Source organism: Mastigoproctus giganteus, chromosome 13 (assembly GCF_048544385.1).
Source record: "Mastigoproctus giganteus isolate SK-2022 chromosome 13, ASM4854438v1, whole genome shotgun sequence".
NCBI classification, from domain to species: domain Eukaryota; kingdom Metazoa; phylum Arthropoda; class Arachnida; order Uropygi; family Thelyphonidae; genus Mastigoproctus; species Mastigoproctus giganteus.
In genome coordinates, this window is record NC_143587.1 from 128,738,823 (window position 1) to 128,754,661 (window position 15,839).

General features: G+C 38.0%; 1 protein-coding gene across 2 annotated transcripts in view; it reads right to left on the minus strand.

Annotated features, from left to right (window-relative positions):
- Positions 1 to 8,056: 8,056 nt before the first annotated feature.
- The window catches only part of LOC150076434 (acyl-coenzyme A synthetase ACSM3, mitochondrial-like), a 336,253-nt gene continuing 328,470 nt past the window's right edge, over positions 8,057 to 15,839 (minus strand). For both annotated transcript variants that reach the window (XM_090387091.1, XM_090387090.1), the window contains exon 16: positions 8,057 to 8,223. In XM_090387091.1, coding sequence (XP_090243217.1) covers positions 8,137 to 8,223 — 87 coding nt within the window. In that variant the 3' untranslated portion in view covers positions 8,057 to 8,136. The remainder of the gene's footprint in view (positions 8,224 to 15,839) is intronic.

The window sequence follows — 15,839 nt, forward strand, 5'->3', positions numbered from 1 at the left end:
GGCCATCCCTTCTCCCACCTCTGTCCAAACCAGATGGTTCTGTTGTCACTTCAGCCAAGGATAAAGCTGACCTGCTAGCATCCCATTTTTCTTCCAACTCATATATTAATGATCTTGGTAAAACACCTCCCACCATTCCCAATACACTCGATTCAATTCCTCCTGTGGTCTTCCGTCAAAAGGATGTCAGAAGGATTTTGAAGAATCTCGATGCTAAGAAAGCTCCAGGTCCCGAAGGTATTTCTCCACTTGTTCTCAAAACCTGTGCTCCTGAACTTACTCCTATTCTTTGCCGCCTTTTTTCACTTTCTTATTCCAAAGGTGTTTTTCCTTCTGCTTGAAAATTTGCTCATATCCAGCCAGTTCCTAAAAAGGGTGACAAATCCCTCCCATCCAATTATTTCTACTCTTTCTAAAGTAATGGAGAAATCAATTAACCGCCAACTCTTAAACTACCTAGAAACCTTCTGTCTGAACAATGATCGCCAGTATGGATTCTGTCAGTGTCGATCCACTGGTGATGTTCTAGCTTATGTTACCCATTTATGGACTAATTCAATGGAAAGGTTCGGTGAAACACAAGTAGTTGCTCTTGACATCTCAAAGGCTTTTGATCATGTATGGCATAAAGGTCTTCTAAACAAGCTTCCATCTTATGGTTTGCCAACTGTTTTTAGTAATTGGTTATCCAGTTCTCTCTCTGATCACTCACTGAGGATGATGGTAGATGGCTCTCTGTCTTCTAACTTTTCAACTAATGCCAGTGTTTCCCAAGGTTCAGTTCTTTCCCCCTTGTATATTAATGACCTTCTTCCATTGACTGGAAATCCTATCCATAATTTTGCCGATGATAGCACATTGCATTCCACTTTCCATTTTGAGAAACCTTGCCCTGTTCAATCAGCTTCAACTTCTCGAAAATCTGTATTGGATTGAGTGTAGTGTTTTTCCTTCTGCTTGGAAATTTGCTCATATCCAGCCAGTTCCTAAAAAGGGTGACAAATCCCTCCCATCCAATTATCGTCCCATTGCAATTATTTCTACTCTTTCTAAAGTAATGGAGAAATCAATTAGCCGCCAACTCTTAAACTACCTAGAAACCCTCCATCTGATCAACGATCACCAGTATAGATTCCATCAGTGTCGATCCACTGGTGATATTCTGGCTTATGTTACCCATTTATGGACTAATTCAATGGAAAGGTTCGGTGAAACACAAGTAGTTGCTCTTGACATCTCAAAGGCTTTTGATCGTGTTTGGCATAAAGGTCTTCTAAACAAGCTTCCATCTTATGGTTTGCCAACTGTTTTTAGTAATTGGTTATCCAGTTTTCTCTCTGATCGCTCACTGAGGGTGATGGTTGATGGCTCTCTGTCTTCTAACTTCTCCACTAATGCCGGTGTCCCCCAAGGTTCAGTTCTATCCCCCACTCTTTTCCTCTTGTATATCAATGACCTTCTTCCATTGACTGGAAATCCTATCCATAGTTTTGCCGATGATAGTACATTGCATTCAACTTTCCATTTTGAGAAACCTTGTCCTGCTCAATCAGCTTCAACTTCTCGAAAATCTGCTACCAATTCCTTAAATGCCGATCTTCAGGTAATTCTCCAGTGGGGCAAAGACAACTTAGTTGATTTCAACCCTTCTAAAACTCAGTCTTGTCTTATATCTCGCAAAAAGGATTCTTCTGCTCCTATGCTTATCTTTAGTGACACTCCAATTTCTAGGCAAAAGGATATATCTCTTTTGGGGATTACCCTGACTTCTAATCTCTCTTGGCACAAGCACATTACAAATATTGCTTCCTCTGCATCTAAAAAACTTGGTTTTCTCTTTCGCTCTCGGCGTTACTTTTCTTCCAAACAGCTGCTCACTCTGTATAAATCGCAAATCCGCCCTGCCATGGAATATTGTTCCCACATCTGGGGTGGTGCCCCCAAAACCTCTCGCAGGCTTCTTGATTCCATTCAGAAGAGGGCAGTTAGGTTAATTAATGATTCATCTCTAACAGAGTCTCTCCACTCGCTGTCTCATAGACGCACTGTTTCTGCTGCATGCCTCTTCTACAGATACTTCCATGGGCACTGTTCTTCTGAATTAGCTTCTATAATTCCCGCTCTCTCTTTCAAAACAGTCCGAACACGTGCCGCCACCAGCCAACATCCATTTACTGTCCAACTTCAAACCCACAGAACCAACTTTTCATCTTTCTCATTTATTCATTCAACTGCCGTTTTCTGGAACAACCTTCCTTCATACGTATTTCCTGAAAATTACAATCTACAGAAGTTCAAGTCCAATGTCAACAAATATCTTCTTTCGTCTTCTCAATCTCCAACCCAAGCACGGTACTAAGTACTATAGGTTCTAATACTTCTCGTGTTTGGAGTTCACATAAAAAAAAAAAAAAAAAGGCAGAAATCAACCTGGAGATTTGGATGCAAGCTAATTGCAACATTCTTGTCTTGAAAAGTCTCAGCACAATTACTGGAAAAACCAATGTTTAGATAAAGTGTGGAATAAAGTATTTCATCCCCACAAGAATAATTCCATTGACATGACCTGAACAAGCATTAACATTAGAAGATTTAAAACCCAAGGAAAAGAAGAACAGAAAGCTTGTAGATCATTCCTTCTCAGATTCTTGTAATGCCAGACAAGACTCCATCACCAGGTTGTGATCTGTTGTGCCTAAAGGACAATGTACTTTGAAGAGTTGTTCATGAGAAAAAGGTCATGGGTGTGTAATTAGGATTGTCTGGTAGGTAAATGAACAATCTGTGTGAGATCATTGGTAATTGCAAAAGCCTCAGCATCCTATCACTAGAGGCAAACGATGTAACAACACACATCTGTACACTCTTCACTCTGCAGAAACCGATGGCAGGAATTATTCTGCCTTTATAACATGGTATTTCATGCATCTGGAGCTACTTAACATGGCACATTAAAAATTAAACAACATAATGCGTTAGTATATATATTGAGGTTGAAAGGCACAGGGAAATTGTGCCTGTCTAACCTCAAAATATACCCATTTACTAAATAATACATTAAATTAATATTTTTATAATGAATTGGAAATTGTTTACGTTTTATATTTAATAATTTTAGTCTGGCTAGGCACTGTGTACCTTGCTTACCCAGAGGGCATGTATGAAGTAACGAAATTTTTGGATATGGTATATACCCAGCTCCTTGACAATGCTTCCCCCCCCCACATACACAGACTCCTTCCATAGCAGAAGTTGTTGTTGTTATTTGGTTTTTAGGAGCATTAGCAACTAAGGCCATATTGCTCAAGGGGATATGCAGTGGTCACGGGCTTGAACCCCAGTCTAATCAAGAAGCATGTGCTACACACTGCTGCTCCTGCCCACCTGGCTATGGAGGCGCCATAGCAGAAGTAAAGGGCTAGCAATAGGTGCAGTCCAGTTAGAGGCCTCCATAGCCAAGTGGTACACGCTCTGAGTAGACCGGTGTTCAAGCCGGTCTACCTGACTGCTTATGGTCAATTTCCCTCAACATGAATCATTGAGGAGGCTTCCATCCTGCAGTGGATTGATAATGGCTGCAGTTTACCTTTTTTTTTTTACCCAGTGTACTATCTAGTAGCTGGCCTGTGAACACTGTTTTCGAGCCTTGAAATGTCAGATAGACTGAATCTCGCCATGATTTCCATCAATCATACTGCATGATGGAAAGAAATAGGGGTTGCTGAAGCTTTGCACTGTAGACTATATATGGGTTTCACCACTTCAATCCTCCAATAAGCAAAGTTTCATTTCACAAATATATGTGGTCTGAGTTTCAACCTCAAAGATGTGCATTTCTGCTTACAGTCTGGCAATATCCAAAGTATCAACAGTTGATTCAACCACTGTTCATCTTATTTCTCCTAATTATTTTCTGTGCAATGCATATGTCCACTCTGATATTCCCTGTCAGAGACTTAGTCATTTGGAATTTCCTCTTTTAGATCTTCTCTGGCTTAAAATCTCTATACCCCATTCTATCAAATTCACCTGTTGCCTCTATCGTTCTCCAAACTCCACTAATCACTTGAAACTTCTTGACTTCCTTCAATGACTTTAATCTTCACAACTCTAGCTGGCTTCCATTTTCTAGTCACACAAACCCAGCTGGTCAAGTTGCTGAGGCTTTTGTAATTACTAACGACCTCACACAAATTGTTCATTTACCTACCAGAATACCAAACAATCCTGACCACACGGCCAACAGTCTTGATCCTTTTCTCATGAAAAAACCCTTCCAACTACATGGTTTAGGTAGGTGGTCCTCTAGGCACCTCAAATCACAACTTTTTGATGGTCTCTTCTCCAATGAAGCCTTTTTCAACCTTGTGTTTGGCATTACAAGAATACAAAATGGAATAATCTGAGATTTCTTTTCTCCTTTGTTAGATTACTGTTTTAAATCTCCCAAGGTCAATGATTGCTCAGACCATGCCGATGAAATTCTTTATTCCCCACTCCACTTAAAATCACACCCTTTATCCAAACCTTGGTTTTCCAACAAATGTGCTAAGGTTGTTCAAGATAAGAATGTTGAATATCACAACTAGCTAGCATTCAAATCTCCAGGTTCATTTTCTGCCTATACACCAAAGCTTGCATCAATTGTAAAGCATTTATTAATCAGTCCAAATGGTAGTTGAGCATTCTGGTCTCTTGCCAAAGCTACTGGCCTCAACTTTTCCCTTAACTTTTGTCAAAAGGATGTTAGAACAATTTTAATGCCAAGAAAGCTCCAGGACCTGATGGTATTTCTCCACTTACCATTTCCACTTAATTCCTAAAAAGGGTGACATTTCTCCCATTGCACTTCCTTCTACTCTTTTTTAAAGTAATGGAGAAATCCATTAACCTTCCATCTGATCAGTGATCGCAATATGGATTCTATCAGTGTCAGTCCAGATAATATACTGGCTTATGTTACCCATCTATGGTTTGGTTTTTTTTTTTAGGAGCATTAGCAACTAAGGCCATATTGCTCCGGGATATGCGGTGGTCATTCCCTGACCTTTCCGCATCCTTCATATTTGGTGGCGACGGGCTCGAACCCCGGTCTAATCAAGAAGCGTGTGCTATGCACTGCTGCTCCTTCCCACCTGGCTACGGAGGCGCCTCCCATCTATGGAAAAGTTTGGTAAAACTCAAGCAGCTGTTCTTGATCATGTTTGGTGTAAACGTCTTCTAAATAAGCTTCCATCTTATGGATTGAAAAATTGGCATAAGCATTTTTTTTATTGGATATCTAGTTTTAACTCACTGTGGGTAATGGTAGACAGCTCTCTGTTCTCTGCTAATGCTGGTGTTTTTTTCTCCCATTCTTTTCCTCTTTTATATTAATGACCTTCTTCCATTGATTGGAAATCCTATCCATAGTTTTGCTGATTGCACATTACATTCCACCTTCCAGTTTGAGAAACCTTGCCCTGCACAAAGAGCTTCAACTTCTTGACTATTCACTTCCACTTTCTTAAATACTGCTCTCCAGTGGTGTGAAGATAACTTAGTTAATTTCAATCCTGTCTTATATCTCGCAAAAATGATTCTTCTGCTCCTATGCTTTGTGATCTTGTCTAGAAAGCTTTGATGACATAGACAAGATCACATACCTGTAGAAGTCAGGGTAATCCCTAATAATCTCTTTCTGAGCATAAGCACTGGAGGCCTCAGGAAGGATGTAGAGTTGCTAGGACAAGTACAGAGAAGGGCAACAAGACTTGTGGGAGAAACAAAGGGGCGCTCTTACCAAAAAAGGCTTAAGTTCTGCAAATTGCAGCATCTGGCAACAAGGTGTATAAGGCCTTGAATGGTTTGAGCAGTTTCAGTGCTGATGGGATTTTTCCTTATATTACAAACCCGAGGGGGCATAAACTCAAATTGAGGAAAGACAGTTGTAGAATAGATGTGTGGTAATTTCCCTTTAGCCAGCAGGTAGTTGATTGCTGGAACAAACTTCCATCTGTTGTTGTGGAAGTTGACAGCTTAAATAAATTCAAGGAAGAAGTGGACAAACTTTTGGAGTGAATGGATGGGTAAAATGGGAAGTTTTTTTGTTTTTTAGCTGATGCTGTATAAGCTTTCTTTCCTGCATCTAGAACTGGGTTTTCTCTTTCATTCTTGGCATTTCTTTTCTTCTAAACAGCTACTCACTCAGTACAAATCCCAAATCTGCCTTATCGTGGAATGTTCTTCCTACATCTGGGAGAAATAGATGTAGGAAGAATAACCCCATAACCACTCTCAGGCTTCTAGACTCCATTCAAAAAGAGGGCAGTTGGGTTATTAGTGACCGGTCTCTTACGAAGTCTTTCCACTGCATGCTTTTCTAATTCTCCCTCTCTCTCTCTTCAAAACCAGTCGGCATTCTTTTACTGTCCAACTTTTCTTCTTCCTCATTTATTCCTTCAACTTCCATTCACATGTATTTCCTGAAAATAACAATATACTGAAATTCAAGTCTAAGGTCAACAAGTATGTTCTTTCATCTTTTCAACCCACACATGTACTAAGTATTATAGGTTCAGTGTTTGGAGTTTTCATAAAAAAAAAAAAAAAAATGGTGGTATCACCTGGTGCCACAGGGGCAGCATTCTTCCATGTGGTGCGGACACTATACCTCGAATGCTGCTTATATTGGTTCACTTCAGCATACTTCTCATTTCCTCCTGCCATCCTCACTATTAGTATTTTTCCATTTCCTTCATTTCTTTTGTCATAGCTTCTCTATCTCCTTTAGGTACTGTATTTAAACTTACACATTATTATTAGCTATATGGTGCAAGGAAGCCCGAGGCTTATGCCGCACCAGTCAAAAAAAAAAAAAAAAAAAAAAAAAAAATTTCTGGGTGTACCAAGCCCATACTCACCAGATATGAGCCCATGGGATTAACATTTGATCATCCCTTTACAATATTAGCCTTTCTCATCCTGTTCATAAAATGCATCAACCTTTCTCCTCACTGACATATTTTCCCAACCACCACAAAACAAAAATTTGTCTGCCTGATCTCTCTCAATTACACTAGTTTCTCTTAAACATTTTCTTCCTCGTTCCATGATTATGACAATGGTAGGTTCAGACAGAAACCAGATTAATAGTAGACTGGGTCTTAAGCTTGAGAAAGATCACTTTTTTTTTATTGTTGCCGTAATATAACTAGAAGCAATCTACAGCTTTGTAGATCTCAAAAACAATGTATTTGATCACTAACAAATCTATACAGCTTGTGAATATTGGTGGATTTACTGAAATTAAAATAAAGGACATAGACAAACATAAGATTTAAAAAAGAAGACAATGATTATAAGGTTTCTCTTGGGACCAACCTCTTGAACACCATCATCAGAGCGCTTCCGTAGCCAGGTGGGAAGGAGCAGCAGTGCATAGCACACGCTTCTTGATTAGACCGGGGTTCGAGCCCATCACCACCAAATACGGAGAATGTGGAAAGGTCAGGAAAATGACCACCGCATATCCCGGAGCAATATGGCCTTAGTTGCTAATGCTCCTAAAAACCAAATAACAACAACCATCATCAGAGGGCAGATTTATCATTCATAACTGCCCTTTTATAGTATATAACAGAGTTATGATGCTCAATACATTCCACAATTTATCAATATTTGTATAATTAATTTCTGGAGAATATCATACAGAGGTAAATTTCTCTTATTCTTATACTGCCCTTTTATGAAAAAAAAAACCTCTCTCTCTAAAGCCCTACACAGCTGTTGCATTTAGTGTACTGCTCTAAATGCAACAGCTGCCATAAGGGTTGCTTATGCTATCATAAGCAACTCTTATGATACCATATAGAATAAAATATATTATTTTCATTTTAAAGTGCAGTTCTGAGATCATTTCCAGCACTCAAGAGGTTGATCCCAAGAGAAACTACACAATCATTGTTGTCTCTTCCTCTTATCATTTATTTAATATATAAACAGAGCTCCAAGAATGAATCTGCTATGTGTATTAGGTATTTACATTAAAGTTGGTAGAAAAGTGCATGAGAGAACATTTGGAAATAGTAAATAACTTTATTAGAATTCACATAAAAATATCCTATATTTATGAAATGGAAATAACCAATGGGTAAGTTACTTTTTGTTCCATTCCTTGCTCCGTAATTCAACTCGTTTTATCTTCCCATTTGTAGTTTTAGGCAAGTCTTCAATGAATTCAATCTTAAACAAAAAATAAAGAATAGTGATGAATTTTAAAGCACATAATGGAGATTCACAATACAAAAAGTTCTATGAATGATAATTCTCGAATGCATATTGATAGCTAAAAGATTGTGACTGTGTCTTACACCAGTCTAGTATAAATTTATACAATGTACAGACATAACAAAATTTAAAGTGCTCATAAGGAAAATTTTTTGCTTAAAGATGTTGCCATTCTTTAATGAAACCAATGACAGTATCAAGACCTTATTTCATTTGAGTTGTTGAAACAAGCTGTGTCAGATCATGCATTTTTAACAAAAACTATTACAGGTGATTGGTCTTGGGCATATGTACATGATGCAGAGACCAAGGTGTCACTGTTACTGCACTGCTACCTACTATGAAGTTCTAAAACGAATGAGACATGGCTGGCTCCTTGATCGTGTAAATAACATTCCCAAAACAGTTTGGGCCAATCAAACATAACTGCCTAAAAGCATTTTGATCAGTGGCAGGCATGATGGAGCAAGTGTGTGATTGCAGAGTATTGCAATGCAAAAGTTCATTAAATCTTATATTAAGTTAAATTTATTGTAGTCAAACTGCTTTGATACTATGAGAAAATTAACAAAGATATTGTTTTTGCTCAATGGTCAATTTAGCCACAGAGACAATCTTTGATCCCTATGTTAGCATAACTACTGACACAATAATGAATCAAACAAATTGCTTCTATCTTAATTTGGGGTCTGATGGTACATGCTTTTTGCCCAGTAAAATTCTACTGTTATGTGATCTGTTTTCAGCCTGTTCCATTTTTCTATTTTGAAAGCAGTATCAGGAATGCTAAACATTCCAGGATGAGGAAACAGGGTGTCTGACAACACCCTATTTTTTAATAGCTCACTAAAGTAAAGCAATATGCTGCATTCCTTTAACAGTTGACTAGCAGAGTTTGGTACATCTAAGTGAACATGCTGAAGTAATGCTAAGCCTGTTACAAGGCAGGCACTCCAGGTATTTTACCAGTAGAATGATGATTGGTGACAGTATAGTTTTAACATGAGTTGAGATTACTAAGAAAATAATTATGGCATTTAATTTATGCGAATATACAGTAAAGCCTCACTAATTGGGGCTGCATAGAAAAAAAGCTGTTAAATGATGATATTCTTATCAGGTAGGAATCAAAGGTGAAGAGCATCAAAATGTAGGAGTCTGAATAAATTTAAGGAAGAATTAGAGGCAACAAACATGTTTTTTTTTGGCCGAAGCTTGCTTCACTTGTCACTACTATTTGAACAAATAATTTTTCTTAATAATCACTATAACAAAATGATTTGTACACTATGAAAGTTCATTAACAGTATTTTACTTCTTTTTATGAACTACTCCTCTCCCCCCTAAGAGGGAAAAGGTGTGGGCTGATGTGTTGTCACGAAGCAATAGCATGCCTTTGCTGAGCATTCCATGTCACTTTTTCTTAGTTGCTGTAGTAATGTACATTACTTGGAGAAGGTGGTACCTTTCTCCAAGTAATCTATGAGAACTAGCAGTACCCATTATGAAAATTTCACAATTTTCAAATACATTTTAAAAATACTACTAAAAAGGGCAGAATAGTAAAAAGTCCACTAAAAACTCACCACCTCCCCGTCTTTAATGTCCTGATGAAACTTCTCACTCTGTTCTTCGCTTACACCTCCTAAATTTTCTGGGAAAAGCCGATGTAGAAGTGTAAAAATGTACCATGACACTCATGTTGCGGCCCAACTTCTTAAAATGTAGTACAGTCATAATACTTCTTTGAAAATGACATTTTTTGTATTCTTGTGCCCTTCTGGTAACCTTATCTTAACATGGTGGAATGATCTGACCTGAGACACTGCTACATAAAATTGGCTGTGACTAAATACAGGGTTAGTAAGCGAAATTCTGACTCTATCAAACATTTGCCCTTGACTTTTATTTATAGTCATCGCAAAAGCCAGCCGAATAAGAAACTGCTATCTCTTAAATGAGAATGGCAAAGTCAAATCTATAAGCGGTAAGAGTACCCGTTTTCCTTTAGCTGCTCCTGTTATTATTTCTAGATCCAAATAATTCTGATGCATAACTTTGACTATAAGTCTCGTATTGTTGATCAATCCTTCTGAAATTGCCGTATTCCGCAGTAAAATAACAACTGCTCCTACCTTCAACTCTAAAATGTTGGGTGGTAAACCACTTAAACTGAGGCTGTCCAGGAATTCGGTTGGATATCGCAAAAGTTCTGCAGATATAATTGTGTTAACACTCATATTCTAATGAAAAACCAGGCATCATTTGTACAATTTCTAAATTGATTCTTTCATCACACCCCTCATTTTTTGTGGCAAGAATAGCACGCAATGAAACAGCATTTACATAAGTAAATTGTGGCCAAAAACAAAAGGAATCAAACTGTCATGAACTATTAGATTAGGATCTAATTCAATTTCATTTTAAACGTAACGAGTGGCAATGAGTGTATGAGCTTGTGTGGAGACATATAGTGAGTGAGCAGTGCAATGGAATCCTAACGATTAGTTCTTTTAAGGTAGGCAGTGTTAGTAGAGAATCATCCCCCCCCCGGAACAAAGGACATGATTGTGCAAATTGTTAATCAGAAAAAAATGCCTTATCAACTTAGACAGGAAGATGTTAACAGTTAACATCTTCCTGTGGCTCATTCTAAGAAGTGAATGTTGAACTATTCTCATTTGTACTACAAAACTGGCCTGTTCTGTAAAATAAAATTATTCGGAATTTTTAATTGTGCACACCTAGGAAGAAATAGCTTCAATTTGAGACCACTTCCAGCCTGATCAGTTAAGCCTATTGTTCAAACTGACGGAGTAGAGAAAACACCTTCTGTATTAAATATATAAATAATGCTCATCTCAACCCAGATTAAAATGATGTATCCACAATTCATCCATAGTCACCACTCAGGAAAAAACAGGTCAGTATTGCTGAGACCTTATTCAAACCATTGTGAATTATGCTCTGCAGTGATCCATAGTTTATCATGGTCTCAACTCTTTTTTTTTCTGTGAATTCAGCAGTGTGAGATGTGGATGGCTGCTCTCCACCAATGTTTTAATTATATATGATGGACAAATATCCCTATACACATCTCTTCATGGATAGTCCTTGGCTGTTTGCCTTGCAAAAACCGTAATTTGATAATGGATCAATATTCACTTTATCCATGATGATACTCTGTAACAAAAGAAACTTCTTGTCTATGTTACTAGATAAAACAAGCAATACAGTCAATAATGTTCATGGAATATACAGAAAGTCAGTGGAAAAACTTTTTGATACCCCCTTGTATTAGTCTTAATTACTGAGAATTATTATTATTATGTGGATTTTATTTTGTCCTAGGCTTGCCAAGTCTAGTTACATAGAACACAGAACTCACATTCTCAAAAATGAGCTAAGAAATGCTTTGAACATTTCTTCCTGAAACTGTAAGGCAACCACCACAAACTTTCCTAAACTGTGCTACCAATAGGTTATACTTTTCTTTTGAAGAGAAGTATAATGTTACCTTAGAGAGATAAATGTCTTCATGAGACTTAAATCCTATTTTAAAGCATAAAAAAAAATTTACAGACAGGTTTGGTGGATTTTTTTAAAATTTACACTTTAAGTATCTCTTGTCTTGCGAGTTAAGCCATCAACACCATCCTTTGATGCCAAATTACTAACGTTATACTTCTCCTTTTAGAGAACTGTTACCTATTGGTAGTTGACTTAGTTTGAAAGGTCGGCGAATTTATATATATATATAGCCCTACTATCACAAAAATGAATTGAAGCTATACACAGTCTGTTTAAGAAGAAAAAGGAGGCCAGATGCAGATATTAAATTTCACTGACAGAACCCAAAGTTGGAGTATCTGCAAACTTATATAATAAGCTTGATATCATTAATAAATAGTGTAAACAGTAAAAGGTCTGGCACTAAACCCAGAAGGACTCCACTAACATTAGGCTAAGAAGAGCAGTACCCATTTATAACTACCCTCTGTCTTCTGCTGTACAAATTGGAGCATGTTACTGCTAGTCTCTCACATGAAAGACTAAATATATAGTGTAAAAATTATTGGCATCATAATAGCTGATCAGATTGGATCATCCTCCCTCGCCCCAACTAACCCTGCTATGATATCCATATAATTCCAGTCCTGTTAAAATGATCCTACAATACTTCTTTAACCACTGACGCCATTATTTTTCCCTGGAACAGAAATCAATTTACAGGTAGCTCACATTGCCCTTTGATTCTCTTTTATGAATAGAATAGACATTTTCATACTTCCCCTGAATCCACCTCTTTTGATATAACTAGAAAGATTCAATCAGCCCCAAGTGCCTTATTTACTTTTCACTTCAGAAACTTCTCTTACATTTATAACTTGGTATACTACTGTCGTTCTCATCCCTAAATTTTTTCAGTTTTGTCAGCAACTCGAATAAGATCATCAACAGTTATGCCCTTCATCCCATGTATTTTTCTTCTCTGCCACTAATCTCTTAAGTCTAAACCACTTAGTAGCTGCTATGATTACTTCCTTGAATGCCTCCCATTTTGCAGTTGGTCTCACTGTAGTTACCTTTACAAAAGCAAAAATCCCTTCCCTTTACCCTTGATAGTAGCAATATCTTTTAAGTATATCCTAAAGTGATCATAATATATAAATCATATACTTATTTATACATTACGATCACTACCACATACTGGAGCCTTTATTTGGATATTCTTATGCATGAAGAGTCACTGCTGGTATTTGGATCAAGAGTATTGCTTTCTCTTGTTGCCTGCCTAACATACTGCTATAGAAAGCAGGCATTCAATAAAATTTCTGCTAGTGTGAGAGTGGAAACCCACAAGTTGCAGTCAATATCTGGAAAATTAAAGTTCCCACTATGAGACATTTGATCTACTGGCCCACTCTACCTTTATGTATTATTATTATTAGCCATATGGTGCAAGGAAGCCTGAGGCTTATGCTGCACCAGCCAAAAAAAAAAAAAAAAAATTTTCCTGAGTTACTCTGAGAGAGAAATAGAAAGGAATTACCAAGAAAGAGAAGAATGATGATATCCAGCTCAGGACGCTGGGTGTGCCAAGCCCATACTCACCAGATGTGAGCCCCTGGGGTAGTTCATTTTAGTCATCACAACCAGCTGGCCTACAGCAGACTCATACTCTCATTTTAGTTTCCCCATTAAACTACCCACCTACATAATCTGAGCACACTATTCCTCCCCCTTCTATACTTGTTTATACTCCGGCATGACCAGGTCAGTGGAGTTTACAATAAATCAATCGATACAAATGTTAATTGTTTTTAGCAGTCGACATTGCTGAACAGTGCAGTGTCGAATCAGTTTGGTGTGACATAAGCATTAGGAGATCAAAATTGAGAGTAGGAGTGTGCTATATGCCTAATGACTCTGATGAGTATAATAAGAAACTGTACAGGAAAATAGAGTGGGCCAGTAAATCAGAGAGTCTTATAATGGGGGATTCTAATTTCCCAGATATTGACTGGAATTTGTGGGTTGGTCACTCACAACCTAGCAAGGCTTTTATGGATTTATTGAATGATTGTTTTCTACATCAGCATGTTCGCGAGGCAACTAGAGGGAGTAATATTCGTAATCTGATTATCAGTAGTGATTCTTCATCCATTAAGAATCTGAAGATAAAGGAACCACTAGGTGGCAATGATCATAGTGTGCTGAAGTGGGATTTACTCAGAGGTAACTACCATCAGGGGTAAAGGGAAGGATTTTTGCTTTCATACAGGTGACTATGATGGTCTGAGACAGTATTTAAATTCTATACAGTGGGACCAACTGACGATGTTACCAACAACAAATTCAAAATGGGAAGCATTCAAAGAACTTACCTTGGAAGCTATTAGGCTTTACATATCAACTAAGAAATATTGTTCAAGGTTGGGTTCAATATTGGCCTACATGGATGCCAGATGAACTAATGAGACATATGGCAGAGAAGAAAAATGCATGGGATACATATAAATTAATGGGTGACATGGAAGCCTATGATAGATATAAGCTGGTCTGTAACCAAGTCACAAAGGAGATTAGGCAGCCAAAGGCAGATTATGAGAAATCCTTGGCAAAGGATGCAAAGAGAAACAGAAAACAGTTCTTTACCTATGTAAACTCTAGAAGGAAAGGGATGAATCAGATTGGTCCACTGGATATTGATGTTTCAACAGTTGAGGATCCTGCTCAGGTGGCAAACAAACTAAACGAGTATTTTGCATCTACATTCACACATCAGGAGTTATTCAGGAAAGGGCATGCCAGAGGTGAAGTAAACTCTGGCAGCGAGCTAGATGATTTTGTAATAATTGAGAGGATAAACATAAAAAAGGCACCAGAGGTGGATGGGATCTATCCAGTTATATTAAAGGAGGCAGCAAAGGAAGTAAGCAAACTGTTAGCCATAAATATGAGAGCTTCTTTGGACTCAGGGGAGGTACCCATAGACTGGAGATGTGCAAATGTGACCTCAATTCACAAAGGAGGATCAAAGGCTGAGACAAATAATTAGAGACTTGTGAGTTTAACTTCTGTTCCAGGAAAATTAATGGAGGCACTAGTTAAAGAAGCACTGCAGGATCATCTAGACAAGACTGTTATTAGTGGAGTCCCTCAGGGTTCAGTGTTGGGTCCATTGTTGTTTTCTGTATTTATAAATGATATTGATGATGTATATCAAGCTTAATGTCCAAGTTTGCAGATGATGATACAAAGGTTGGCAGGGTTATTAAGGACACTACTGATGCTATGTTGCTGCAACAGGATCTGGAAAGGTTGAGCAGATGGGCTGAGAGGTGGCAAATAAAATTTAACATTACATTTGTCAAAGTACTACATATGGGAAACAATAACCCCAGAGCAACGTATCAACTCTGTGGTACTACCCTGACAGTGGTAGAGAATGAAAAGGACCTGGAGTAATCGTGCATGCAGATATGAAGTTTTCTGAGCAGTGCAGATGGACTGCAAGAGTAGCTCATGGTGTCTTGTCAATGATATACAGGAATTTTTCTAGCAGGGATAAGGAGGTGATTATTACCTTGTATAAGACAATGATCAGGCCATACCTTGAGTACTGTATACAGGTCTGGAGGCCTCATTTCAAGAAGGATGTAGAGCTGCAGGAATGAGTACAGAGAAGGGCAACAAGATTAGTGAATGGAACAAAGGTTTGCTCTTACGAAGAAAGGCTTAAGTTTTGCAAATTACAGTGTCTGGAGACTAGGCACTGGCGAGGTAATCTGATAGAGGTGTATAAAGCCTTGAATGGTTTGAGCATGCTCAATGCTGATGGGATTCTTCCTCTTTCCCAGAATAATCACCTGAGAGGGCAGAAATTCAAATTGAGCAAAGACAGATGTAGGATAGATGTGCGGAAATTTGCCTTTAGTCAGCGGGTAGTTAGTTGGTGGAACAGACTTCCATCCCTTGTTGTGGAAGTTGACAGCCTAAATAAATTTAAGGCTCAGCTGGACAGGTATTTCGAATGAACAGAGGGGTGAAATGGGAGTGGTTTTTTT